General features: G+C 49.2%; 1 protein-coding gene and 1 long non-coding RNA gene across 4 annotated transcripts in view; one reads left to right on the top strand and one right to left on the bottom strand.

The window, feature by feature from the left end:
- Nucleotides 1-23,760, top strand: part of LOC135178640 (albumin-like) — a 40,155-nt gene extending 16,395 nt beyond the window's left edge. Inside the window, exons 1-15 of one of the 2 annotated variants that reach the window (XM_064149677.1) lie at nucleotides 5,961-6,087; nucleotides 7,776-7,836; nucleotides 8,638-8,770; nucleotides 9,918-10,132; nucleotides 10,917-11,049; nucleotides 11,689-11,786; nucleotides 12,697-12,826; nucleotides 13,871-14,085; nucleotides 15,299-15,431; nucleotides 16,196-16,293; nucleotides 16,449-16,587; nucleotides 17,655-17,878; nucleotides 19,142-19,274; nucleotides 23,307-23,362; nucleotides 23,533-23,760. In XM_064149677.1, the coding sequence (XP_064005747.1) occupies nucleotides 6,003-6,087; nucleotides 7,776-7,836; nucleotides 8,638-8,770; nucleotides 9,918-10,132; nucleotides 10,917-11,049; nucleotides 11,689-11,786; nucleotides 12,697-12,826; nucleotides 13,871-14,085; nucleotides 15,299-15,431; nucleotides 16,196-16,293; nucleotides 16,449-16,587; nucleotides 17,655-17,878; nucleotides 19,142-19,274; nucleotides 23,307-23,357 (1,848 nt within the window). In that variant the 5' untranslated portion in view covers nucleotides 5,961-6,002 and the 3' untranslated portion in view covers nucleotides 23,358-23,362; nucleotides 23,533-23,760. Of the gene's footprint in view, nucleotides 1-5,960; nucleotides 6,088-7,775; nucleotides 7,837-8,637; nucleotides 8,771-9,917; nucleotides 10,133-10,916; nucleotides 11,050-11,688; nucleotides 11,787-12,696; nucleotides 12,827-13,870; nucleotides 14,086-15,298; nucleotides 15,432-16,195; nucleotides 16,294-16,448; nucleotides 16,588-17,654; nucleotides 17,879-19,141; nucleotides 19,275-23,306; nucleotides 23,363-23,532 lie in introns of those variants that run through there. The other variant, XM_064149679.1, reaches the window with a different exon arrangement.
- On the bottom strand, nucleotides 1,801-24,507 carry LOC135178641 (uncharacterized). Of its 2 annotated transcripts, none has more exons than XR_010303655.1 (3): nucleotides 24,408-24,507; nucleotides 3,300-3,379; nucleotides 1,801-3,111 (listed from the first exon to the last, which is right to left on the bottom strand). It is a non-coding gene; the product is annotated as an uncharacterized LOC135178641 (long non-coding RNA). The 2 variants fall into 2 exon arrangements; XR_010303656.1 differs by lacking the exon at nucleotides 24,408-24,507 and adding an exon at nucleotides 5,987-6,190.
- Nucleotides 24,508-26,834: the final 2,327 nt, after the last annotated feature.

The raw sequence follows: 26,834 nt of genomic DNA, 5'->3' as shown, positions 1-26,834 counted from the left end.
CCTGGCTGCTTTTCTCTGTATGCTGGATTTTGGCATGAAGTGCAGGCTTGCAAAACTATTGAGGTGTTGAGGACACAACTTTGTTGTCTCAAGTCCATCCCAGCAGAGGACTACGAGGTCAGGACAATAAATCCCAAACTGAGCTTATTGGAATGAGATGTTTTAATTATTTATGTGCAGTGAGACTATGAATAGTTCTGGTTGGTCTACAAGTGCTGATTTTAGTGAGAGGGAACTCTATAAAGCTGCAGATGTGTGACTGGACACCCAAGCTGGGCCAGTGGGAGGTGTCTTTCCCCATGGCAGGGGGTTAGAACTGGATGACCTCGAAGATCCCTTCCAACCCAACCCATTCTGTGAATCTCTGAATCCATTTCTAGTTCTGAGCAGCAGAACTGAGGAGATGCCCAGAAAAAATATACAAGCACTGTCAGCTACACCTTAGCAGGACCCTGCCAGTTCTGCTGCAGTGATCCAATCCTTGCCCTGTCTCTGGTTGCCCATCTGATGAGCCAGGAGGCTCATTTTATATCTCTGAGCCCATCTCTGTTCAAACAAAACCTAACTGTCTCCTGGAGATTGCACGGGAGCCAAACAGCAGTGATAAGAATAGCAAACACAATACAGCAGAGAGGAAAAGGTTAGCTCCTGCCCATGTGGCCAGAGCTAGCCCTGATCCTTGCTGTCAGCAAAGAATGTCTGCTGTCCAGTGGGGAGGAAATAACAGCTGAGGCATAGATCTGTAGGCACAGGACTGCAAAAGAGAGTCATAGAATGGTAGGGGATGGAAGGTGTCTTCAGAGGTCATCCACCCAACCCTCTTGTCCAGACAGGATCACCTTGGGCAGCTCACACAGGAACACATCCAGATGGATCTTGAAAGACTCTAGAAGAGACTCCCCAACCTCTCTGGGTAGCCTCACATCAGTGGATTTCCTCATGTTAAAGCAGAACATCCTGAGTTCCAGTCTGTCTCCATTGCCCCTATCACAGAGGCTGTGACATCCTCAGCTGCTTTCAGCACTTTGCCCAAGGAGCCTCCTTGCACATACTGAGCAAACATGACCATGGCATTAGAGAGAGCACAGCAGCAGCATTAAGCCTCTGGCTAGCCACCTGCAAGCTCACTGTGTGCCTTCTCTGGCTGAGACAGTGTCACCTGGGGCTGGGGAGAGCTGGCATCAGGGGTGAGTGCTTGACTCACCCCCAGTGCCCACCTGCAAGGCTCAGAGTCATAGCATTCTATGGGACCCCTGGGGATGACTGAGATCACTGCCAGAGCAGGGTCACCCAGGAACACGTCCAGATGGGTCTTCAAAGTGTCCAGAGAAGGAGACTCCACAACCTCTCTGGGCAGCCTGCTCCAGGGCTCTGACCCTCTCAGAGCACAGAAGTTTCTCCTCATGCTGAGGAGGAGCTTCCTGAGTTCTACTTTGTCTCCTCTCAGAGGACACCACTGAGCAGAGCCTGGGCCCTTCTTCTTGCCCCCCACCCTGCAGACATTTGTGCACATTCATAAATCTCCTCCCAGTTTTTCCTTCTCCAGACTAAGCAGCCCCAGGTCTCTCAGCCTTTCCTTGTCCCACAGAGGTTCCAGCCCCTTCAGCATCCTCATAGCCTCCCTTGGACACTCTCCAGTATATCCCTGTCCCTCTTGAACTGAGGAGCCCAGAACTGGGCACAAAGCTCCAGATCTGGTCTCACCAGGGCAGAGCACAGGGGTAGGAGAATCCCCCTTGACCTGCTGGCCACACTCTCCTTAATGCCCCCCAGAAGATCGTTGGACTTGTTGGCCACAAGCCTGGCTTGTGGTCATCCTGTTGTCTGCCAGGACAAATGATTGACCAGGCAGTGCCCCTACTCCTTCAGAAAGACCTCTCTGCTCTCTGGGAGGAGCCACAGAAAGGGTACAGAGATTTGTAGGAGCTGTGTGCACTGTCCCCAGCCTGCTGCTGACATCTCAGCAAGTGCAAGGCAAACTTCTGGTTAGTGATGTAAAGGATCAAGGCTCTGTTTTAGGATCTCAGGGCTGTGTGGATAACTCTTTAGTGATGTAAAGGAGCAAGGCTCTGTTTTAGGATCTCAGGGCTGTGTGGATAACTCTTTCATGAAGGATGGTAGGGGAAGTCCAGCTTTTGAGGAGGAGCCCCCAGCTTTTGTCACTGTGTCAGAACCAGGCAGTATTTCCAGGTGTTTTTCCACAGAATCCTCACTCTCTGGAGAGTGCTGGGAGCGACAGTGGCCCTGTCAGACCTGTGCTGCTTCAGCCTGACAAAATCCCAGGAAAGGGCTGCTTCAACACTTCAGGCTGACCTTGGCCTTACTGACCCCATCCCTCTGCCAGAAAAGAGCCCCTTACTGAACCATGGAGCCTTTGGGTTAACCTGGAAGCCTCGGAATGGCTGAAGACTACCTTGCAATTACATCTGCTTTTGCACAGTGCCTTTGGGCTAGGTCAGCATGCTGGGTCTGGGAACTTCTGTGCTTCTGGAACTCTGCTGGCACTGGTGAGAGGGGGAATGGTAGCTAGAGAGGCTCAGCAATGCTTTCCCCAAGATCTCAGGTGAAATGCATGCAAGGAGCTAGCTCAGCAGCCTGACAAGGACCTTCTGATGCCCTGGAAAAGCACAACAGAGCTGCCTTGCAGCCATCAGCTTCTTTACCTCTGTCCTGAGCCTGGCTCTCCTTTCCAACCTGAGCAGGCAGGGAGATACAACCACACACTGAGGTGTGCTGTTGATAGCCATGAAGGGACTGCCAGAGACAACCAGGCTGGAGCACTGCCCAGGTGGGGCCAAAATGTGGCGGTGGTGGCAAACGATGCCTTAGCACAGCACTGGAAATGCTCTCAGGCTGCATCAAAGCAGACTTCAGGAGGTGCCAGCTAAGGGCTGGGAGAGAAAGTACAGTCTGTCAGGCTGAAATTGAGCACCAGGAGGAGCCTCTCTTTGTGCCACGAAAGCTGGCTGGAATTTTCCCCCCACAGCATTGTGCAGTGTTAGCAAGAACCCTGCTGCTCCCCTGGAGTTAATGTGTAAGTCTGAAATACAGGGTCCATGTTTATCTCCAGATATCTTCTGTTGTCTGTCCTGTGCTTCATGCCAACATTTCCTATAACCACAGAAAAATAGAGCTGAACTCCTCTGTTGCTGTTTGCTTAACAGTATTCCACATTACCCTCAGCTTCCCATTCCCACGTCTTCCATCATGTGTGGGACACACTCCCCACAGAGCTGTCCTGGTCCTACAGAGAGGAACTGAGCAACAGCTTTGTACTAGGAAAGCAATTTCACACACACCTGTGTCCAAAAGTGCAGAAGGTAGCTGGGGTTATCCTAGATCCAGGGACCAAAGGATAGAAATTTCAAGAGTAACTGGCCTGGAAAAAGAGGATGCATCATTTCATGTTCTAGCAGAGCAAACGGTGTGAAGTGAGAGCAGATACAAATACTCCATTCTTAGACTCACAGAATGGGAGGGGTTGGAAAAGATCTCTTGAGATCATCCAGCCCAAGCCCCCTGCTAAGACAGGATCACCTACAGAAGGTCACACAAAACCACATTCAGGTGGGTTTGGAATGTCCCCAGAGATGGAGACTCCACCATCTCTCTGGGCAGCCTACTCCAGGGCTCCAGCACCCTTCAACTACACAAATTCCTCCTCATGTTTAGATGGAACTTCTGATGGTCAAGTTCATGCCTGTTATCCCTTGTCCTGTCACTGGGCACCACTGAACAAAGCCTGGTCCCAGCCTCAGGGATGTATTGATCAGCACTGATGAGATTCCACTCAGGCTGCTCTTTTCCAGCCTAAACAGCCCCAGTCCTCTCAGTCTTTCCCCATCACAGAGCTGTTCCAGCCCCCTCAGCACCTCTTTCTAGCCCATTGCTGCCCCCTCTCCAGCAAGTCCTTCTCCTTCTTAAACTGGGGAGCCCAGTATGTGACATAGCACTCCAGCTGTGACCTCACCAGAGCAGAGGGAGAGGAGAACCTCCCTCAATCTGCTGGCCACATTCTTCTCAATAGACCCTGGGATGCCATCGGCCAGAAGGCTGGCTCATGGTCATCCCACTGTCCATCAGGACACCCAGGTCCCTGTCCCCACAGCTGCTCTCCAACAGCTCAGCCCCAAACTTGTCCTGATCAGTGGCATTGTTCTTCCCCAAATGCAGGACTTCATCCCTTCCTCTTGGGTGGTACCCAAACCGCAGAGCGAGATGCAGCCTCGGGGTAAAAGTGTCACTGGCGACTCACTGACACAAAGCTGCTCTCTGCAAGGACTCTTCCTGCTCTAGGGCTGTGTGGACTGGGAGGTTCTTAAAGCTCCTAGAGAATAAATCTGATGAGGAGTGACTGATGCAGCTGGGGCTGTGTAGTTTGAAAAAGAGGAGCCTGTGGGGAGATCTCATTGCTGTCTACAACTACCCGAGGGGGCGTTGTGGAGGAGCTGCTGCTGGGCTCTGCTCACAGGTAACTGGAGATAGAACAAGGGGGAATGGCCTCAAGCTGAGACTGGGTAGATTTAGGTTGGACATTGGGAAAAAGTTTTTCATGGAGACAGTGGTCAGGGACTGGAATGAGCTGCCCAGGGAGGTGATGGAGTCACCAACCCTGGATGTGTCTAAGGGGCATTTGGATGTGGTACTTAGGGCTATGTTTTAAGGTGAATCTTGTAGAACAGGGTTCTAGGTTGGACTCAGTGATCCTAAGGGCCTTTTCCAGCCTGGATGTTTCTGTCAGTCTTTTCCAGTCCTCAGCATCCTTTTCCCTGTTTGACCTTCTGTTTCTTAAGAGTTTGGAAGCCAGCTGAAACTGGAGGTGCTGCTTCCCTGGATCCTTGTGCTCATAGAATCAACCAGGTTGGAAGAGACCTCCAAGCTCAGCCAGTTCAACCTAGCACCCAGCCCTGGCCAATCAACCAGACCATGGCACTAAGTGCCTCAGCCAGGCTTGGCTTCAACACCTCCAGGGACAGCAACTCCACCACCTCCCTGGGCAGCCCATCCCATCTCAGTCAAGTCATTTCAACTGAAAATTCCATAATTACATGCAAGAGGTGGACAGCTACTTGAAAGGAGGCTGTGGCCAGGCAGGGGTTGATCACTTCTCCCAGGCATCCAGTGACAGAACAAGGGGACACAGTCTCAAGCTGCACCAGGGCAGGTTTAGGCTGGATGTTAGGCAGTAGTTCTTCACAGAAAGAGTGATGGCCATTGGAATGAGCTGCCCAGGGAGGTGGTGGAGTCACCAACCCAGGAGGTGTTTAAAAGGAGACTGGATGTTAGGAAGTAGCTCTTTACAGCAAGAATGGTTGGCATTGGAATGGGCTGCCTAGGGAGGTGGTGGAGTCCCCATCCCTGGAGGTGTTTAAGAGGAGACTGGATGTTAGGAAGTAGTTCTTTACAGCAAGAATGGTTGGCATTGGAATGGGCTGCCTAGGGAGGTGGTGGAGTCCCCAGCCCAGGAGGTGTTTAAGAGGAGGCTGGATGAGGCACTTGGTGCCCTGGTTTAGTTAATTAGAAGGGTTAGGTGATAGGTGAGACTCGACCATCTCAGAAGTCTTTTCCAACCTGCTTGATCCTGCGACTCTCTGACCAAGCCCTGCCTGGCTGAGCCGCTACTGTACAAACCCAACCTGCTCTGCCTTTGAACTCAACCTAGACAAAACCCACCCAGCTGTAGGCTTAGACCTGATGCCTTGAACCCCTTTGTTTGCCATTTGATAAGGAAATTTACGCAAAACTTTTATCTATTTGGGTGCTGGAAGGTTCAACCTTTTGGGGACAGAAAGGGCCAGAGTAACACATAATAAACAAATTCATTTGTGGCAAGGACAGTCCTCGTTTTGTAATCCCCTTCAGGCTGGATGGAAATCTACAAGCTGCCAGCTCTCTGGTTAATTTTTTACAGCGGTGGGCAGCTAAATGTATATAAGCCAAAGCTTTCCTTTCAATCTTCCTAGAGCTTCTGATCAATTTCACCCACCTCATAATTCGCAGCCATGAAGTGGGTAACGTTAATTTCATTCGTCCTCCTCTTAAGTTCTGCCAGATCCTGGAATCTGCAAAGAGTTGCTCGAGGTGCAGGTAAGAAATGCCTGGTCTGTTGTCTTTGCAGGCTTTTTTTTCCCCCTCCCTGTCAATTGAATGCCTTTTTTTCCTGCCACATAACAAATGATTCTTGCAAGACTGAGCTAAAGAAAAGAGCAGAGAAACAAAATTTGATTGACCTGAGAAGAAACTCCACGAGGAGACAGGTAGAATATTCAGGACAGCTTGACCTGAGCAAGTGTTTGGTGTCATCCCTGTGCAGTCAACAGCAGCAGAAATCCTGAAATGCCAATTTTTCTGCTCTCAACTCCCTTTTTATCAAAGCAGGTTTGTTCCATTAGGTGAAGAAATTGCTCTTCGTGCTTGCTAAATGCTCCTGAGTTGTATTTCTAGCACAACTGTTCAGGACTGTGGCCAGAGGCCTGGTGGGAAGCCTCCTTGCCAAGGGCAAGGTGTAAGTGCAATCTGTTTGTGGCCCTCAGGACCAAGGGAAGAGATTTATCTGCTTTGATGATATGAAGCAGGTGGAAAAAGAATATAAACCTGCAAGTTAATAACTCTATGTGCAAAAAGAGACATTTTTGCTGCTGCTTGCTCTGCATTCCTTTGTTTGCAGGCCAGAGGTGCTGGCGTGGCTGGCTGTGCAGAGAACAGCTTTGCCAGCCTTTGAGAGCAAGCTGCAGCAGGCATTTTGAATGCCTGCATTGAGGCTGTGCTTACAGAGGTGACTCACAGAACTTCAGAGGTTGGAAGGGACCTCCAGAGATCAAGTCCAACCTCCTCGCCAAGGCAGGATCACGCAGGGTAGTTGGCACAGGAATGTATCTAGGAAGGCTTTGCCTCCAGAGAAGGAGACTTCACAACTTCTCTGGGCAGCCTGCTCCAGGGCTCTGTCACCCTCACTTTAAAGAAGTTTCTCCTTCTGTTGAGGTGAAACTTCCTCTGTTCCAGCTTGCATCCATTGCTCCTTGGTTTATTGCTGTGCACCACCAAAAAGAGATTGGCCCCAGGCACTTGACCCCCACTCCTCAGATAGACATTGATGAGATCTCCTCTCAGGCTTCTCTTCTCCAGACTAAACAGCCCCAGGGCTCTCAGTCTCTCTCCACAGGGGAGATGCTCAAGTCCCCCAATCATCCTGTGATAGGAGAAGGAGCAATGGGTATAAGCTGCAGCAAAAGAGGTTCCACCTCAACACAAGGGGAAACATCTTGACTGTAAGGGTCACAGAGCACTGGAACAGACTCCCCAGAGAGGTTGTGGAGTCTCCTTCCCTGGAGACTTCCAAGGCCTGTCTGGATGTTTTCCTCTGTGACCTGTGCTAGATTGTATGGTCTTGCTCTGGCAGGGGGTTTGGACTTGATAATCTCCTTAGGTCCCTTCCAACCTCTAATATCCTGTGATCCTTGTGGCTCTCTGCTGGACTCTCTCCAGCAGGTCCCTGTCCCTCTTGAACTGAGGAGCCCAAAACTGGGCACAGCACTGCAGGTGTGGTCTCACCAGGCCAGAGCAAAGGAAGAGAACAACTTCCCTACCCCTGCTGACCACACTTTTCCAGATGCACCCCTGGATGCCATTGGCTCTCTTGGCCACACGAATGTTCTGCTAGAACCCTAAGAGTCAGATGCTTGGGTTCCTTCAGAAAGCTGACTGTGTGAGGGAGCTCAGGATCTAGCCCAGCCCAGGTGACAGTGACCATCACCATCCTCTGCTTTCCTTCCTAGAACACAAGAGTGAGATTGCCCATCGCTACAGAGATTTGAAGGAGGAGACATTCAAGGCTGTGTAAGTGGATGCTCAGCATACATTTTCTGCTTGGTTTCCATCTCTGTTGATAGTGGATGGGGAGGGGGGGCGGGGAAGGAGCCACAGAAACACACTGTGTGGGCTAGTGAGGGCTGCCTGTGCCTCACTGAAGCGTGGCGCTTCTCACTGTTAGGATGCAAAGCCTGCACATATGCTAAGAGCTGCAAAAGTCAGGATGACTTCTTGCCCTCTGCAAGAAGAATGCCCTGCAAGCCTCATGAGAATACCTGTGCTCCTTATGTGTGTGAAGAAAACAGGCTTGAGGTAGATAACTTTAGGATGGAGACAGGCGTGAGTAACGTGGTTTGGATAGCTTAGGATGGAGAGGATTTATGCTGCCTTGAGACATGACCAAACCAACCAATCCAAGCAACCTCAAAAAACCAAACCTGCAGCAGGCTGGCTGAGACAATTCGAATCTGTTGAGAATGGCAGAGGGCTCTGACAGGAGCCTAAGAGCTTGTGAAAGAAGGCAGCATGAAGATCAGCATTTGTGACCAGCAAAAAGCAGCTCAGTTGATGGCATTTATGAATGTGCTGCTAAAAATAGCAGAGAACTCAACTCAAAGCCTTTGCTCCTTTAGTTCTAATCTATTAGTCAAGGTTTTCTTCTTGGCAAGTGAGGAGAAAAGCAATTTTGAGGAAGGACCAAGAAGAGGGAGGCTATGGGAGGTGGCACTGGGCTCTGAACAAGCAGTTCTGAATCCAGAGGCACCTTTGGAAACGCTGCCTGTTATGCTTCTCATCCCCCATATTCCAAACTCTTGCTTTGTGTTCCAGCACCATGATCACATTTGCCCAGTATCTCCAGAAGTGTTCTTATGAAGGACTGTCCAAGCTGGTGAAGGATGTGGTTGAGCTGGCACAGAAGTGTGATGCCAACGAGGATGCTGCTGACTGCGGAAAATCGCTGGTAGGCAGCAAGTCTTTTGCTGTTGTGTTTCTCCTCACTCTGGGCAGCTACCAGAATCATCTTCACTGAGGACTTGTACCTGATCCTTTCAGGTGCTGCTGTTGCCATCAGTCAATGCTCACATTTTAGTGCTGAAGCAACTGGGTGTTGTCAGGTTCTGAATGCTTGCCTTTCAGAAGGGCTTGTATGATCTCTGTAGCCTTATGCCAGAGCCCAAGCACTGCACCTTGGCACATTAGGTTTAGCATGTCCTGGAAATTCACATTAGCATTTGCTAGAAGTACCCCAGCTGGAAAATCCAAGTCTAACTCCAGGTATTAAAGTGATCAGTGTGTGGCCAGGTCACACTTTGTTGACCTGAAAAGGTTTGGGTGCTACTCTAAGGTACTTAAAGAAGTTCTACAAGAAACTCCTTCAAGATCAGGTAACAAGAGAAGTGTGCAGGTCAGTAAAGAGCCCTAACAGGCTCAGCCCAGCCCTTCAGAACATGAGGTGCTTGTGCCCTTGTGAGGTCTAACTTCAGACCAAGTCACATCACTGCATCAGTTCTACCTAAAGATTTCCTAATCTGCTGCTTTGACATCCTTAGAATGAATTGAGTTGGGAGGGACCTTCAAAACCATCCAGTTCTAACCCACTGCCATAGGCAGGGACACGTCCCACTAGCCCAGCCTGCTCAAGGCCTCATCCAACCTGACCTTGAACATCTACAACCTCCCTTGGCAACCTGTTCCAGTGCCTCCCACTCTCACTGCCAAGAATTTCTTCCTGATCTCCAGCCTCAATCTCTCCTCTTCCAACCGTAACCCATTCCCTCTCCTCCCCTCACATGATCATCGAGTGGAATATCAAACTCCTGCTTCACTTCATCTGAAGGCTGAATTTAGTCAGATGAGTAAGAGATCCCCATCTTGCACAGAAGACTTTGAATGATCATTAAAATGCCTTTTTTCTCCCCCAGTCAAGCTTTGAGGCACTTTTGCTGCCGACTACAGCACTAAGCTTTATGCCATCGCGTTTAACCCAGGGGAATCATTCCGATTCAGGATCTAAACCCTGTCCTGCTAAGTTTTCTGTCCTGGATAAGCAGAATGTAGCTCAGGCTGTGTGTCCACAGTAACCCTGACCCTCAGTACCTCCCTCACAGCCTGCCATCTTCCTGGGTAAGATCTGCCAATTGGAGACGCTGCGTGAGTCGTACGGGAACATGGCTGACTGCTGCTCCAAGGAGGACCCCGAGCGCAACGAGTGCTTCCTGACCTTCAAAGTGCAGCAGCCTGACTTTGTCCAGCCCTACCAGAGACCAGCTGCTGATGTCATCTGCAAGGAGTACCAGGACAACAGGGTCTCACTGCTGGGACAGTAAGACAAACGGCCATTTCAGCTCTTTAAGTGTCATGTTGAAGTATGGAAGAGGGATCCCCAAGCTAAGCAGAGCTTGTGGACGTGCTGAGCGTTGGAACAATACTCAAGTACTCAAACCTGCTGTCTGCAGTTGCTCAGTCATTAAATATCCATGTTTTCATTTCATGCTGGAGCAGGTTTTCCCATTTAACAGGGGTCTTTAAGGGACCACAACTTAAACATAGATTCAGGGAATCATAGAATGGTTTGTGTTGGAAGGGACCTTCAAGATCATCCAGATCCCAACCCCCTGCCATGAGCAGAGATACCTCCCACTAGCTCAGGTTGCTCAAGACCTCATCCAACCTGGCCTTGAATACCTCGAGGGAGAGGGCATCCACAAGCTCCCTGACTCCCTGGGCAACTTGTTCCAGGGTCTTCCCACCCCTGCTATCAAGAATTTCTTCCTAACCTCCACTCTAACTTTCCCATTTTCCAACTCCAAGCCATTGACCCACATCCTATCACTCCAAACCCTTGTCAAAAGCCCCTTCAGGTCTTTTCTCCCTCAATGCCCTGAAGACCCACACTGTTTCCACTACTGATTCAACAATTTGACTGCTTCAGCTCCCCATTACTGCCATTGTAACTGGGAAGGATGAGGAAAGAGAGCAGTAGGAGGCAATATGGTAGGAAATGAGATTCCATTTCTAAACCAGAAATAAGTTGGGCTCTAAGAAGTTTTAACACCATTTGCTGTTGCCATTGGAGTATGTAACTTCTATTTTCCTTTTCCTTACAGTTTCATCTATACTGTTGCAAGAAGAAACCCCTTCTTGTATGCCCCAACCATCCTTGGCCTAGCTGCTGACTACGAGCATGCACTTCAGACCTGCTGCCAGGATAGCAACATTGATACTTGCTTGGATACAAAGGTAAGACAGATATGTCCCTCTGGATGAAAACTGAACCCATCTGGCATTCCTGATCTGCAGTCAGCTGCAGCCAAAGGGGTATTAAGGCAAGACAGATCTCACTTGGCAACCTAAAGTTCCATCGTCATGTCCAACATAGAGCCGTGAAAAGTCTCTCCTAATCTTCATTGCCCAAGCAAATCACAGAGTCATTGAATGGGTTGGAATGGATCTTGAAGATCACCCAATTCCAGCCCCTCAACATGGGCAGGGACACCTCACACTGGACCAGGTTGCTCAAGGCCTTGTCCAACCTGCCCCTTGGAGAGAGCATCCACAACCTCTGTGGGCAACCTGTTCCAGTGCCTCCCCACCCTCATTGTCAAGAACTTCTTCCCTATCTCCAGTCTCAGTCTGACTTCCTCAAGCATTAATCCATTCTCTCCCATCCTTCCCCTGCAAGTTATTGCAAACTTAAATGCTTGTGAAGTTAAATGCTGACTGAGTGCTGCCTGAGGAGTTCTCAGATGGCTTTTCAGCAGAGCTGTCTGGACCAGAATCTGCTGTGTTTCTGCAGTGAGGGACTTTTCAGATGTGCTTTTCCTTCACCCTGCCAGATGCAATCACTCCAACCTGACAATGTGCATCCTGTTCCTATAGGCAGCTGCCATCAAAGAGAAAGCCAAGAAAGTCAGCATGAAGCACGAGTATGCCTGTGGAACCCTCAAGAAGTTTGGTGCAAGAACTTTCCAGGCCATGTAAGTTCCAATCAGGTTAACCTAAACCTGAAATGACTCAAGGCAAACACCACCATGGACAGTTCACTTCTCTGTGATGAGTTTGAAAACTGCTCTGGTGATACTTGCAGTGTGCTTTTGGCTGAGGATTGTTGTCCCACAGAGGAGAGATCTGGGGGTCAGTTTTTTTCCCACACTAAACTGAGCTTAACTGCTGCAGTGCCACCCAGAACCAGAGCTCTCAGGGGCTTTCATTTCCCCTTCTGCCAAAGCTGTGCCCCACTGATGCCCAACCACTGATGATGCCCAGCTTTCAGTGACAGGCACAGCATTAATCAGCAAACCAAGCTGCAGCCAGAGAGTCAAATTGGGCAGAATCTCAGATGTCAAAGCTGCATTTTGAGCATTCAGAAAGATTTTTGCACAGAGAGCTGCTTGCATTCTGTGGCCTCAATGATCTCAGAGGTCTTCTTCTCCAGCTGACACAATCCAGTGATTCTGCTGCACTGGCATTGCCCAGGAGTAGCTCACCAGATGCTGCCAGCTTTGATTCAAAGCTTTAATTAGGACTACATGTGCCTGTTTTGACTAATCCTGGAATGGGTCGGGTTGGAAGGGACCTTGAAGATTACTACCTCAGGCAGGGACACCTCCCACTAGCCCAGGTTGATCCAGACCCCATTCAACCTGGCTTTGAACACCTTCAGGCACAACCTCCCTGAGCAACCTGTTCCAGTGTTTCCCCACTATCACTGTCAGGAATTTCTCCCTAATCTTCAGTCTCAATCTCTCCTCTTCCAGCCTCAACCCATTCCCTCCCACCCTATCAAAACAAGCCCTTCCCAGCTTTCACATGGGCCCCTGCAGTCACCTGCAAGGTTTCTGTTCCATACAGAGCTTTACAAGGGTATTTTTCTTCTTTTCCTCTCAGCAAACTTGGTCACCTGAGTCAGAAATATCCCAATGCTCCACACTCAGAGGTGGTGAAGGTTGTGCATGAGCTTAAAGATGTCTACAAAGAGTGCTGTGATGGGGACATGTTGGAGTGCATGGATGACAGGGTAAGCCAAGTCCTTTCCAACTATGTCTACAGACTAGAGAAGTGCTTAGGAAGACAGCAGTTTGTGCTCTAGAGAACAGCTTGCATGTGAGGAACAGCAAAACTGCAGTGAATTCAGTGCTGCCTGGCTGGCTGAAACTTAGACCCACTCCTGAAACCAGCTGGTGTTCAGTGCTGGTCCCAGCCTTAATGAGGTTCTGGGGCTTTGTGTGTGTTCTGCCCTCTCTCAGAGCTGGGCAACTGACAGGCCTGACAAGATCAGTCAGGCCTCTTTCAGACAGACCACTCAGTGACTTTTCATGGATCCACAGAATGGTTTGGGTTGAAAGGGACCTTCAAGATCCAGTTCTAACTTCCTGCAATGAGCAGGGACACCTCCCAGTTAGACCAGGCTGCTCAAGACCTCATCCAACCTCACCTTGAACTCCTCTAGGGAGGGAGCATCCACAACCTCCCTGGGCAACTTGTGCCAGTATTTCCCCACTCTCACTGTCAAGACTTTTTCCTTAACCTGCAGTCTAAATTCCTGGCTTTCCAGAGTTGGTTCTCTGAAGGAGGGAATTACATCCTGCCTTGTGCCTGTGAACATGTTGCTCACATGCACAGGACATCCCCATCCCACTGCTTATTACTCTTTGTATGGGGACAATATTTCTTTAGGAAGGTGCCAATTGAATAAACGACCCGAAAGAAAAGCAAAGAGACTGAGATAAAGAATTGACCCTCACTGTCAGGAATTCTTCCCTAATCTGCAGTCTAAATTCCTGGCTTTCCAGAGTTGGTTCTCTGAAGGAGGGAACCACATCCTGCCTTGCACCTGTGAACACACACACAGGAACCACATCCTGCTTTGAACACGTTGCTCATGTGCACAGGACATCCCCATCCCACTGCTTATTCCTCTTTGAATGGGGACAGTATTTCTTTAGGAAGGTGCCAAGTAAATAAAGGACCTGAATGAAAAGCAAAAGAGATTGAAACAAAGAATTCACTGACTGAAATGGTTAACTCACAGCTCGTCTGATACCTGCTTTTACTCTTACAGGCACAACTGATAGAATATGTTTGTTCTAAACAAGATGTTTTCTCAAGCAAAATCAAGCACTGCTGTGAGAAGCCAGTTGTGGAGCGAAGCCAGTGCATTGTTGAAGCAGACTATGATGACAAGCCTGAAAACCTTCCTTCCCTGGTTGAAAAGTACATCCATGACAAGGAGGTGTGCAAAAGATACGAGGCAGGCCACGACGAATTCATGTCTGAGTAAGTAGCGCCTTGCAGATAGCCTCTACTGTGCCTTCTGCACCTCTGGACAAAGTGTCCTCTTGGGTGTGCAGAGAAAAGATGAGCACCTGGAGGCCTGGTCTCATAGACTCAACCAGGTTCATCCAACCCAGCACCCAGCCCTGGCCAACCAACCAGACCATGGCACTAAGTGCCTCACTCAGTCTTTTCTTGAGCACCTTCAGGGATGGCAACTCCACCACCTCCCTGGGCAGCCCATTCCAATGCCAATCACTCTCTCTGCCAATAACTTCCTCCTAACATCCAGCCTCGACCTCCCCTGGCACAACTTGAGACTGTGTCTCCTGTCACTGATGTAGCCTCAGCCTTAGCTAAAGCCCTGGTTTCTCTGGAGAGAAGCTGCTTGGGAGAGCTCAGCACAGAGACACAAAGACACTGAAGGCAGTGGAACATCTGAGGCGAGGCTGAGGGAGCTGGGGGTGTGCAGCCTGCAGAAGAGGAGGCTCAGGGCAGAGCTCATTGCTGTCTGCAGCTCCCTGAAGGGAGGCTGTAGACAGGTGGGGTTGGTCTCTTCTGCCAGGCAAGCAGCAACAGAACAAGGGGACACAGTGTGAAGTTGTGGCAGGGAAGGTCTAGGCTGGATGTTAGGAAGTAGTTCTTGCCAGAGAGTGATTGGCATTGGAATGGGCTGCCCAGGGAGGTGGTGGAGTCGCTGTCCCTGGAGGCGTTCAAAACAAGACAAGACACTTAGTGCCATGGTCTGGTTGACTGGATAGGGCTGGGTGCTAGGTTGGATGATCTTGGAGGTGTCTTCCAACCTGGTTGATTCTGTGATCTTCCTTACGAGGGGAGCCTAAGAGAGCTGGGGGCTCTGTAGCTTGGAGAGGAGGAGCCTGAGGGCTACCCTCATTCATGTTTAGGAAGATGTGCAGGGTGAGGGCCAGGAGGCTGGAGCCAGGCCCTGCTGGGTGTTGCCCAATGCCATGACAAGGGGCAGTGGTGGAAGTTGAAGCAGAGGAAATTTCACGTAGATGTGAGGAGGTTTTTTTCCCCTCACTGTGAGGGCAGCAGAACACTGGAACAGGCTGCCCTGTTGTGAACTCTCCCACTCTGGAGGTGTTCAAGAGCTGCCTGGATGTGTTTCTGTGTGACCTGGTCTAGGTGATCCTGCTCTGGGAGGGGGGTTGGACTGGGTGAGCTGTGGAGGTCCCTGCCAGGCTCTGTCTTGCAGGTTTTTGTACGAGTACGCCCGAAGGCACCCCGAGTTCTCTAACCAGCTGGTCCTGAGGGTGGCTAAGGGCTATGAAGCTCTCCTGGAGAAGTGCTGCAAAACAGACAACCCTGCTGAGTGCTATGGCAAAGCTGTAAGTGCAGAGCTTCGCCTGCAGATGGGTACAGGGCTTGGGGGGTGCCTAGCACGAAATGGTTGGGTTGAGAGGCTCCTACAGCAGAGCAGGCAGCAGCTTGAGAGGCTAAACTCAGGGGAATGAATTGAAGTGAAAAGGCACAAATCCCTACTGCCTTTTAAACAGGATTTCTGGCAGAAGTTGAGGCTCCCCTGAAAAAATCAAGGTCTGCTTATGCTATCCAGGCTATGTGGAAGTGATTGGCCTGGCAAAATGGGTATCTCAGAGCTGGAAAGATTTAGAAGAGATTTCCTTCACGTGGAGGAAAGGCTGGGGGAGCTGGATTTGCTCAGTCTGGGAAAGAGAAGGCTGAGGGGAGGCCTTATCACCACGGAGCAGCACATAAAGGGTGGCTAGCAGGAGAATGCAGACTCACTTTTTCCAGGGAGTCCCATGGAAAATACAAGAGGTGATGGGGACAGGACACTGCTGGGCAGATTCCCACTGGACTCCAGAAGTACATTTGTCCCCATGAGCACAGTCAGACACTGGAATCATCTCCCAGGGGAGCAGTGGAGTCCCCTACATTGGTCAGTTTCCAGCCTCAGCCTGACAGGCTGCTGGGCCAGTTCATTGCAGCTGAAATGTGACCTAGAAGGCTTGGAGCAGCCGGTCCCTGGGGGTCCCTTCCAGCTCTGTGACTCTGTGACAAGGGATGCATGTGTGGCTGTCAGCAGGACACCCTGCTCTACCCTCTCTGATAAACTGGTGCTTGCTTGCAGGAGGAGGAGTTGAACAAGCACATCAAAGAAACTCAGGACCTTGTGAAAACAAACTGCGAGCTGCTCAGCACCAAGGGCGAGGGAGAATTCCTCAAGGCGTGAGTGCTGCTGATCAGTCTTCTCCTGAGTGCAGGCCATCACCCTGCCAGCTCTGGGCAAACCTCTTTGGCCTTCCCTTCTGGTTTGACTCTGGTGGGCCAGATGAGTAGAGCATCCTTCCAACCTGACTCTTTTTCCTCTGACTTCTTTTCAGGCTCCTGATCCGCTACACTAAGAAAATGCCCCAGGTATCAACTGACACCTTGCTTGACATGGGGAAGAAGATGACAGGTATTGGCACCAAGTGCTGCCAGATGCCTGAGGAAAAACGTATGGCTTGCTCTGAGGGATATGTGAGTACCTTGGGTCTTCTCCCTGCTCCTCTTGGAGGTTTCCTCTCTTCCCAAAAAAGCTGAGCTCTGGTGAGGCAGTGAACTCAAGCTGGTTTTTCACCAACCTCAGACTAAGCAGAGATTTGTAGCATGGTTTGGGTGGGAAGGGACCTTCAAGGTTGTGATGGTTTGGGGGGGAGGGGAGGGACCTCCAGGGTCATAGAATGGTTTGGGTGGGAAGGGACCTTTGGGGTCATAGAATGGTATGGGTAGGAAGGGACCTTCAGGGTTGTGATGGTTTGGGTGGGAAGGGACCTTTGGGGTCATAGAATGGTATGGGTAGGAAGGGACCTTCAGGGTTATGATGGTTTGGGTGGAAAGGGACCTTTGGGGTCATAGAATGGTATGGGTGGCAGGGAGGGGACCTCCAGGGTCATGGAATGGTTTGGGTGGGAAGAAAGGGACCTCCAGGGTCACAGAATGGTTTGGGTGGGAAGAAAGGGACCTCCAGGGTCACAGAATGGTTCGGGTGGGAAGAAAGGGACCTCTAGGGTCATAGAATGGTTTGGGTGGGAAGAAAGGGACCTCAAAAATCATCTAGTTCCAACCTCTTGCCATAGACAGAGACACCCCCACAGGTCGCTCAAGGCCTCATCCAACCTGGCCTTGAACACCTCCAGGGAGGGAGCAACCACAACCTCCCTGGGCAACCTGTGCCAGTGTCTCACCACCCTCACTGTAAAGAACTCCTTCCTAACATCTAGTTTCAATCTCCTCTCTGGAAATTTAAACCCATTACCCTTCGTCCTGTCAGTTCCACCTCCCTGCCATAGGGCAGGGACACCTCCCACTAGCCCAGGTTCCAACCTGTCCATGAACACCTGCAGGGAGAGGGCCTCCACAACCCCCCTGGGCAACCATTCCCAGTGTCTGCTCACCCTCACTGTCAAGAATTTCTTCCTCATCTCCAATCTCAATATGCCCTCCTTAAGCTTCCACCCATGTGTCATCCACAGCCTCCCTGGGCAACCTGTTCCAGTTTGTTGATAAGACCCTAAAAGATGGTCCTTGATCCTTTCTCTTTTCAGCTGAACATGGTGATTCAGGACATGTGCAGGAAACAGGAGACCTCCCCCATCAATGACAACGTCTCACACTGCTGCAGGCAGTCCTATGCCTCCAGGAGACCCTGCTTCACTGCCTTGGGAGTGGATACCAAATATGTGCCTTCAGTATTTGACCCTAATATGTTCAACTTCGATGAGAAGTTGTGCTCTGCTCCTGCTGCTGAACGAGAGTTAGGGCAGATGAAGTAAGTGAGAAGAAAAACCCTGTAGAGGAGCTTCTGTGGAGTCACTGTCCCTGGAGGTGTTCAAGCAAAGCTTGGATGAGGCACTTAGTGCCATGGTCTGGCTGACTGGATAGGGCTGGGGGATAGGTTGGACTGGGTGAGCTTGGAGGTCTCTTCCAACCTGGTTGATTCTATGATTCTGGAGTGTAACAATTCAGGGTGGTGGTGGTGGAAGGAAGCTACAAACTCCCTGCTCATAGGTTCACAGAATGCTTTGGATTGGAAGGGACTTTGAAGAGGAGGTTGGATCAGGCACTTAGTGCCATGGTTTAGTTAATTAGAAGGATCAGGTGATAGGTTGGACTCAATGATCTTAGAGGTCTTTTCCAGCTTGGTTAATTCTGTGATTCAGCATTAGGTTCTTCAGGGCAAGTAGCCACCTGGGGCACATCTGGCACTTAGTGTCATGGTTTGGTTCATTAGAAGAGTCAGGTTGGACTCCATGAGCTTAGAAATCTTTTCCAACCTGGTTAATTCTGTGATTCAGCATGAGGTTCTTCAGGGCAGGTAGCCACCTGGGGCACATCTGGCACTTAGTGTCATGGCCTTGTTAATTAGAAGGGTTAGGTGATAAGTTGGACTCAGTGATCTTAGAGGTCTTTCCCAAGCTGCTTAGTGCTGTGATTCAAGATCATGAGCTGCAGCCCCCTGCCATGGGCAGAGACACCTCCCACTAGCCCAAGTTGCTCGAGGCCTCATCCAACCTGGCCTTGAACACCTGCAGGGAAGGGGCATCCACGACCTCCCTGAGTAACCAGTCACAGTGTCTCCCTGCCCTCACTGTCAAGGATTTCTTCCTCATCTCCAGTCTCAATCTGCCCTCCACAAGCTTCAACCCATTCCCTCTCTGGGACTTCACTAGCAACAGCCAGAAAAGCCAGTGGAACTGTTTGTTCTGAGCTTCTCAGTGCCCAACATCTGGTAGCTTAGGCTATTTTCATCAACTAAAATCAGTGTCTTAGCTGAGCAGTTTCATGTAGATCCACTGCCAGGGCAAGGATTAAGCTCTACTTGGTGAAGACAAGAGGTGGATTATATCAACATGGGGTTTTTTTTGGTAACAAAAAGGCAGCAGAGGGCATTTTGGAGTCACAAACAGGCACATATTCCCTTAGGCCTGGCTAAAAAAACCTCTCATGGAAGAGCTGTGCCTGCAGAGAATGTCAAGTGGGAAATGGAAGCACAACAGGCAGCCTTAACTCTGTGTCCTGACTCTGTTCTCAGGTTGCTCATCAACCTCATCAAACGCAAGCCTCAGATGACAGAAGAACAGATCAACACCATTGCTAGTGGTTTCAGTGACATGGTGAACAAGTGCTGCAAGCAATCAGACATTGACACATGCTTTGGAGAAGAGGTATTGCCTATTTCCTTTCAAATCAATCCAAACCAGGCACTCCCAAAACAAACCAGAACCAAGCCAGATCCAAACCGAAATAATACCAGAACCAAACCAAAAATGCCCAAACCAAACCAAAACAAAGCTAGAACCATCCACGAATCCCCAAACCAAACCAGAGCCAAACCAAACATCCTCAAACCACAGGAATACCAGAACCAAACTAAAAATGCCCAAACCAAACCAGAACAAACCAGTTCTAAACCAAAAATCCTCAAACCACAGTAATAATCAGAACCAAAAATGCCCAAACCAAATCAGAATATCACCAGAGCCAAACCAAAAATCCCCAAACCACAGTAATACCAGAACCAAACTAAAAATGCCCAAACCAGTGCTAGAACCAAATCACAAATCCCCAAACCACAGTAATACCAGAACCAAACTAAAAATGACCAAACCAGTGCCAGAACCAAATCACAAATCCCCAAACCACAGGAATACCAGAACCAAACTAAAAATGCCCAAACCAAATCAGAGCAATGCTAGAGCCAAACCAAATATCCCCAAACCAGAGCCAAACCAAATACCCCCAAACCAAACACCCCCAATACCAAACCAGAGCCAAACCAAATACCCCCAAACCAAACACCCCCAAACCAAACCAGAGCAATGCTAGAGCCAAATCAAACCCCCCCCCAAACCAAGCCAGAGCCAAACCAAATACCTCCAAGCCACAGGAATACCAGAACCAAACTAAAAATGCCCAAACCAAATCAATGCTAGAATCAAACCACAAATCCCCAAACTAAACCAGAGCCAAACCAAATACCCCTAAGCCACAGGAATACCAGAACCAAACTAAAAATGTCCAAACCAAATCAGAGCAATGCTAGAGCCAAACCAAAAACCCCCAAACTAAACCAGAGCCAAACCAAATGCCCCCAAACCACAGGAACACCAGAGCCAAACTAAAAATGCCCAAACCATATCAATGCTAGAATCAAACCACAAATCTCCAAACCAAAGCTAAACCAAAAATCCTCAAACCACAGTAATACCAGAGCCAAACCAAAAACCCCCAAACCAAAGCAGAGCCAAACCAAAAATGCCCAGACCAAATCAGAACAATACCAGAACCAACCAACAAAGAACCAAATAAAGCCTCAAAACCCAAACTCCATTTGCAATCAGAATCATACAAAAAAAGCAACTCTAAACAAAAAAAACCCAACCCAAACCACCCAAATCACAATAAAACCAGAACCAACCAAAAAACAACACCTCCCTCAAACCAAACCAGAACCAACCCCCCAAAAAATGCTCCAAACCAAAAATCTTCAAATCAAAATACCAGAAGCAAACTAAAAATGCCCAAACCAAATCAGAATATCAGCAGAGTGAAAAATCCCCAAACCAAACTAGAATAATGCTAGAACCAAACCAAAAATGCCCAAACCAAACATCCTCAAACCACAGTAATACCAGAGCCTAACAAAAAATCCCCAAACCAAACCAGAACAATGCTAGAGCCAAACCACAAATCCCCCAAACCAAACATCCTCAAACCACAGTAATACCAGAGCCAAACCAAAAACCCCCAAACCACAGGATCACCAAAACCAAACTAAAAATGCCCAAACCAATGCTAGAACCAAACCACAAATCCCCAAACCAGAGCCAAGCCAAAAATCCCCAAAACACAATGCCAAAATCAAACTGAAAATCCCCCAAAGCAAACCAGAACAATACCAGAACCAACTAACAAACCCCCAAATCAGAGCCAAAGCCTCAAAAAACAAGCCCCAAGTGAAAACAGAATCAAGAAAAAAGCCCTCAACCCCAAACCACAAAACCCCAAACCAAATCAGAATAAAACCAGAACCAACCCAAAAACCTGCAAACCAAACAGAACCAACCCAAATAAATCCCCCAAACCAAAAATTCTCAAAGCAGAATAATACCAAAACCAAACTGAAAAAGCCCAAACCAAATCAGAACAATACCAGAACCAACCAAAAAAAGCTCCAAACCAAATCAGAACCAAACAAACCCAACTCGAAAACCAAAACCCCAAATGAAATCAGAGCCAAGCAAAAAGCAAACCAGAACCAAACAAACCCAACTCGAAAACCAAACCCCAAATGAAATCAGAGCCAAGCAAAAAGCAAACCAGAACCAAACAAACCCAGCTTGAAAAGCAAACCCCAAATGAAATCAGAACCAAGCAAAAATCAAACCAGAACCAAACAAACCCAACTCAAAAACCAAGCCCCAAATGAAATCAGAAGCAAGCAAAAAACTTTAAACAAAATCAGAACCAAACAAAAATACCTCAAAAAACAAACCCAAAATGAAATCAGAACCAAGCAAAAATCAAACCAGAACCAAACAAACCCAACTCAAAAACCAAACCCCAAGTGAAATGAGAAGCAAGCAAAAAACCTCAAACCAAATCAGAACCAAACAAAAATACCTCAAAAAACAAACCCCAAATGAAATCAGAACCAAGCCAAAAATCCTCAACCAAATCAGAACCAAAAGCAGCTAAAACCCAAGCCCCAAATGAAATCAGAACCAAGGCTAAAAACCCCTCAAACCAAATTAGAATGAAACAAAACCAACTCAAAACCCAAACCCCAAATGAAATCAGAATCAAGCAAAAAAAAACCTCAAACCAAACCAGAATGAAACAAAACCAACTCAAAAACCCAAACAAAAGCAGAACTAAGCAAAAAAAAAACCTCAAACCAAACCAGAATGAAACAAAACCAACTCAAACCCCAAATGAAATCAGAACCAAGCCAAAAAAAACCCCACCAAACCTGAAACCACCCAAACCAAACCAGAGTAAACCCAGAATCAAGCAAAAAGAGAAAGAGAATAAAACAACCCAACCCAGAACCAACCCAGAACACCTATACAGGAAACTGGCAGCTGCCTGGCACCCCACACAGTGGATGTGGTTCTGCAGAGTGCTGTGGCCACTTTGTGTGCCCTCCCAAGACTTCTGCCTGTAGCACATAACACAGATCTTGTCATGGATTGTAGTCATTGCACAGTGCCATGTGGCAAGGTGGTCTGGAGGTGAGGCAGTCATCTCCTCAGAGTTCTAGAGCAGAAAAGGTTCTTCAAGGCCTCTGTCCAGAAGAGCTGAAGATCTACAAGCTGTAGTTGAAATGTGTATGGGGGATTTAAACTGAATCTCCAGCACATGGAAAACTTCCTCTTGTGCTACAGGTCCTGACAGGACTCTGAAGGTTGCCAGTAATAAAGAGTGCCTGGATCAATTATCAGAGACACTGAGCAAACCTAGAGGATGCCCTGGCAGGGGAAGGCCAATTAATGCTGTCCTGTGAGCAGTCACTGTGTTGCTTTCTAACTCAGCAGCCACAGACACCTTCAGTCACTCAGCACAGCTCTGAAATAGCCACGGGACAGCATTAATTGGCCTTTTCCTGCCAGGACATCCTCTAGGGTTGCTCAGTGTCTCTGAGAAGTTTGCCTGTAACCACAAGCAAAGCATTTGCAGGCAGCACAACTGTCAGTTTCCTCCTGGTCATTTGGATAGGCTGGATGTTAGGAGGGAGTTCTTCCCAGAGAGAGTGATTGGCATTGCAATGGGCTGCCCAGGGTGGTGGTGGAGTCACCATCCCTGGAGGTGCTCAAGCCAAGCCTGGCTGAGGCACTTAGTGCCATGATCTGGTTGATTGGCCAGGGCTGGGTGCTAGGTTGGAGTGGATGAGCTTGGAGGTCTCTTCCAACCTGGTTGATTCTATGGATCTGGATTCTCTTCAACTGCTTAGCCATCAAATCCTTTCATTTAGGCCCAAATGCATAGGGAAATGTTTTAGGGAGGCTTCAGAAAGGATTCTTTTGCCTCTCATTTGCTCTGAAAGTTTCTCTTCTACCTTTGCAAAACTGCAGATCCCCAACACATGGGTTCTAAGGTTAGGCAACACCATCAGCATTACCCTTCAAACCACAGGCTGAGTTTTTAAGGCTTCCTGCTGCCTTGTCTCTCACAGCTGTCTGTATTCCTTTCTCTAGGGTGCAAACCTAATAGTCCAGAGCAGAACCACACTGGAAATTGGTGTCTAAATGAGGTAGGTAAGAGCCATGCTGCATGTACCAGGCTGTTCACCTACCCCTCTCTGCCCTGCTCTCTCCTCCCACCCAAAGCAACCTAACCACCAGCCCAGTGGGTGCTCTACCACCTGCTGCCAGCCCAAGCTGAAGCACTTGATGAAATCATCCTATTTATTCCCTCATCCAGGTTGCCAGTGGGAAAGGAAACAACAATCTGAAGACTTCTGTGTAACTTCTCCTCCTACCCACTCCCCTTTTTTTTGCCCTTTGGTATTGAATGAATGTTTCATAAATCCCTCAAGTGTTCTGCTTTTCCAGAAACTTTTCAATCCCATCACTTCAAAAAAACAACAAACCAAAGCACAAACCCAAGAAAAGACAAAAATAAAAAGAAATAAAGCTTTATAAACCTGCATCTGGCCTTGCCTGTTGGTCCATACTAGAGAGCAAAGCTGCTGCTACACAGAGGGTAGTATAAATGGGCAGAGGTTCCACTGGGAGGGTTTGTTGCTTGCTTTTGAGATCTATGCATGAAGGAATATTAAGGGTGGTGAAGAAGTTAATGCTCCAGTTCTATTACAGGTTCATTTTATGCTACACTTCAGCATCATAATTACCTAGAGAGGATGGTTAGAGGCACTGCTCAGCCTGAACAAGATGCCTAGCAACAAGCTCCTAGCAAAAGAAAAAGAGAGAAAAGGATATCTTTGACATCTGCCAGGAATCAGGCAGCCCCTTTGAAGCCTTTGCAGGCAAACAGATCTGCTTTCAGACACTTCTCATGCAGTCACACAATTGTCTTGGCTGCAAAAGCTCTATAAGATGACAGAATCCAACCATCAACACCACCATGGCCACCAAACCATGGCCCCAAGTGCCATGGCCACACCTTTCTTGAACACCTCCAGGCATGGGAACTCCATGGGAAGCCTCTTCCAATCCCTCACCACTCTTGCAGCAAAGAAATTTTGCCTCATCTCCAACTTAACCTTCCCCAGCACAATTTCAGGCCATTGCCTCTCCTTCTATTACCTGAGATTAGGGAGAAGAGACCAATCCTACCTCATTCCAGCCTCCTTCCATGGAGCCATAGAGATCTCTGCTCCTTTTCCTAGAGGTGATCAGAAGATGAAGCCTTTGTCTGCTCCTTCTTCAGCCTTTATTTCTTTCAGCTGGCCCCATAGCATCTCCAGCCATCAGAATCCCTTCCCACCTGCCCTAATCCCCAAATTAGTCAACCTTTCTCCTCTCCCTTCCTCTACCACACTCTGACTCATTAGCAATTGCCCTGTTTGCAAGCTTTTAAAGCAGTGAGTGTTGGCTGTGGCCTTTTTAGCACCATCTCTAGAGCTTTTGTCACCTTTAGGTCCCTGGCACCTCCTGATCATGGCATTTCCATGTCACTTCTTGATTTCTCCCAGTCCCTCTGAGGTTGATGAAGTGTCCTGACCTTTAGGCCCCAGGTGCTCTGCATTCATGGCTGATATTTAGGAACTGGAGTTTGTATCATGACTCTGGAGCACCTCCTGTCAGAAGGCTGTTAGCTGTGGCCTGAATGTATTCTTCATTTGCCACTTGAATCTTGGGAACTTTTGACATAGAGCTCAAGACAAAGCAAAGAAGAAAGTGAGCAGGTAGCAAGAATGTTCAGCCAGCTCCACCTGATGCTGATCTCACAGCTCTCAGCATGTCCAGAGCTTGGTGGCAGGCAGTGGCTTTGGGACAGGGCTTATTCCTCAGCTTCTGAAATAGCCTCCCAGTGTGCTTAGTCCTGTCCTGTTCTCAGGGAAGCATCATGAGACCTTTTTAACTGCATCAGATGAAGGTCCACAAGTACAGGTTATAGTGAGGCCAGTGATGGGACAGAGTGGCTGAGAGCAGCCAGGCAGAAAGGGACCTGGGGGTGCTGGTATAGAGTAGCTGAACATAAGCCAGCAGTGTGCCCAGGTGGCCAAGAGGGACAATAGCATCCTGGGCTGGCTCAGGAGCAGTGTGGCCAGCAGGACAAGGGAGGTTCTTCTGCCCCTGGACACAGCACTGCTCAGGCCACAGCTTGAGTGCTGTGTCCAGTTGTGGGCTCCTCAATTCAAGAGAGATGTTGAGGTGCTGGAAGGTGTCCAGAGAAGGGCAACAAAGCTGGTGAGGGGCCTGGAGCACAAACCCTATGAAGAGAGGCTGAGGGAGCTGGGGGTGTGCAGCCTGCAGAAGAGGAGGCTCAGGGCAGAGCTCATTGCTGTCTACAGCTACCTGAAGGGAGGCTGTAGCCAGGTGGGGTTGGTCTCTTCTGCCAGGCAAGCAGCAACAGAACAAGGGGACACAGCCTCAAGCTGTGGCAGGGGAGGTCTAGGCTGGATGTTCTGAGGAAGTTGTTGTCAGAGAGAGTGATTGGCATTGGAATGGGCTGCCCAGGGGAGGCAATGGCCTGAAATTGTGCCAGGGGAAGGTTAGGTTGGAAATGAGGAACAATTTCTTTGCTGCAAGAGTGGTCAGGGATTGGAAGAAGCTGCCCAGGGAGGTGATGGAGTTCCCATCCCTGCAGATGCCCCAGAACTGTGTGGCCATGGCACTCGGGGACATGGCTTAGTGGCTGAGGGGGTGTTGGGTGGAAAGTTGGAGCTGATGATCTTAGAGGGCTTTTCCACCCTTCCTGATTCAATGATTTGTACATTTGGGTGTCTTGGGGGCAGTGCCTCTCCCATAGCAGCTCTAGGAGCTCAAACAAAGCTGCTCCCCAGGTTTGGGGCTGTCAGCTGTGGGTGAGTGGCGAGCTGCATGCCTGGCTCCAACCTGCTGTGTAAGCAGGTCACTGCAACCTCAGTGTGCTCCCTCTGCAGATAACAGAGCTTGTGGTGGATCAAGATAACTTGTTTGGCCATTCAGCCATGGCATTTCCCTTGGCTGGACCATCACACCTGCAGGTGCCAGATAAAGACAAGGACAGGCTGGAAATGCCACCCTTTGGACTTTGCTGTGTCCAGTTTGGTTGCAGCTCACCCACGGTGGGCTTTGGAATGCAAATAAAAGTCAGAGTGTTTTGCTTAGGAAGCTGAGGGGAGGCTGGGCCAGGGCTGGAGAGAAACTTGGTGTCTTGCTTCTCCCCTCATGCTCTCATGACTGCCTGGCATGTAGAGTCTGCTTCCCAGGAAAGGGGGCATTGTGCTGGCAACATAGGCAGCAGCCTCTACCCAACTTCAGTCCTTTAAAGCTTAAACACAGATCCCAACACAAACCCACAAAGCACCCAGGATCAGGCTGCAGCTCCCACTCCCAAACCCACAAACCACCCAGGATCAGGCTGCAGCTCCCACTCCCCAGACCCACAAAGCACCCAGGATCAGGCTGCAGCTCCCACTCCCAAACCCACAAAGCACCCAGGGTCAGGCTGCAGCTCCCACTCCTAAAACCCACAAAGCACCCAGGGTCAGGCTGCAGCTCCCACTCCTAAAACCCACAAAGCACCCAGGGTCAGGCTGCAGCTCCCACTCCTAA

This window comes from Pogoniulus pusillus, chromosome 10, assembly GCF_015220805.1.
Source record: "Pogoniulus pusillus isolate bPogPus1 chromosome 10, bPogPus1.pri, whole genome shotgun sequence".
Classification (NCBI taxonomy): domain Eukaryota; kingdom Metazoa; phylum Chordata; class Aves; order Piciformes; family Lybiidae; genus Pogoniulus; species Pogoniulus pusillus.
The sequence above is the reverse complement of the archived record's forward strand: the minus strand, read 5'-3'. Positions and strand labels throughout refer to the sequence as shown.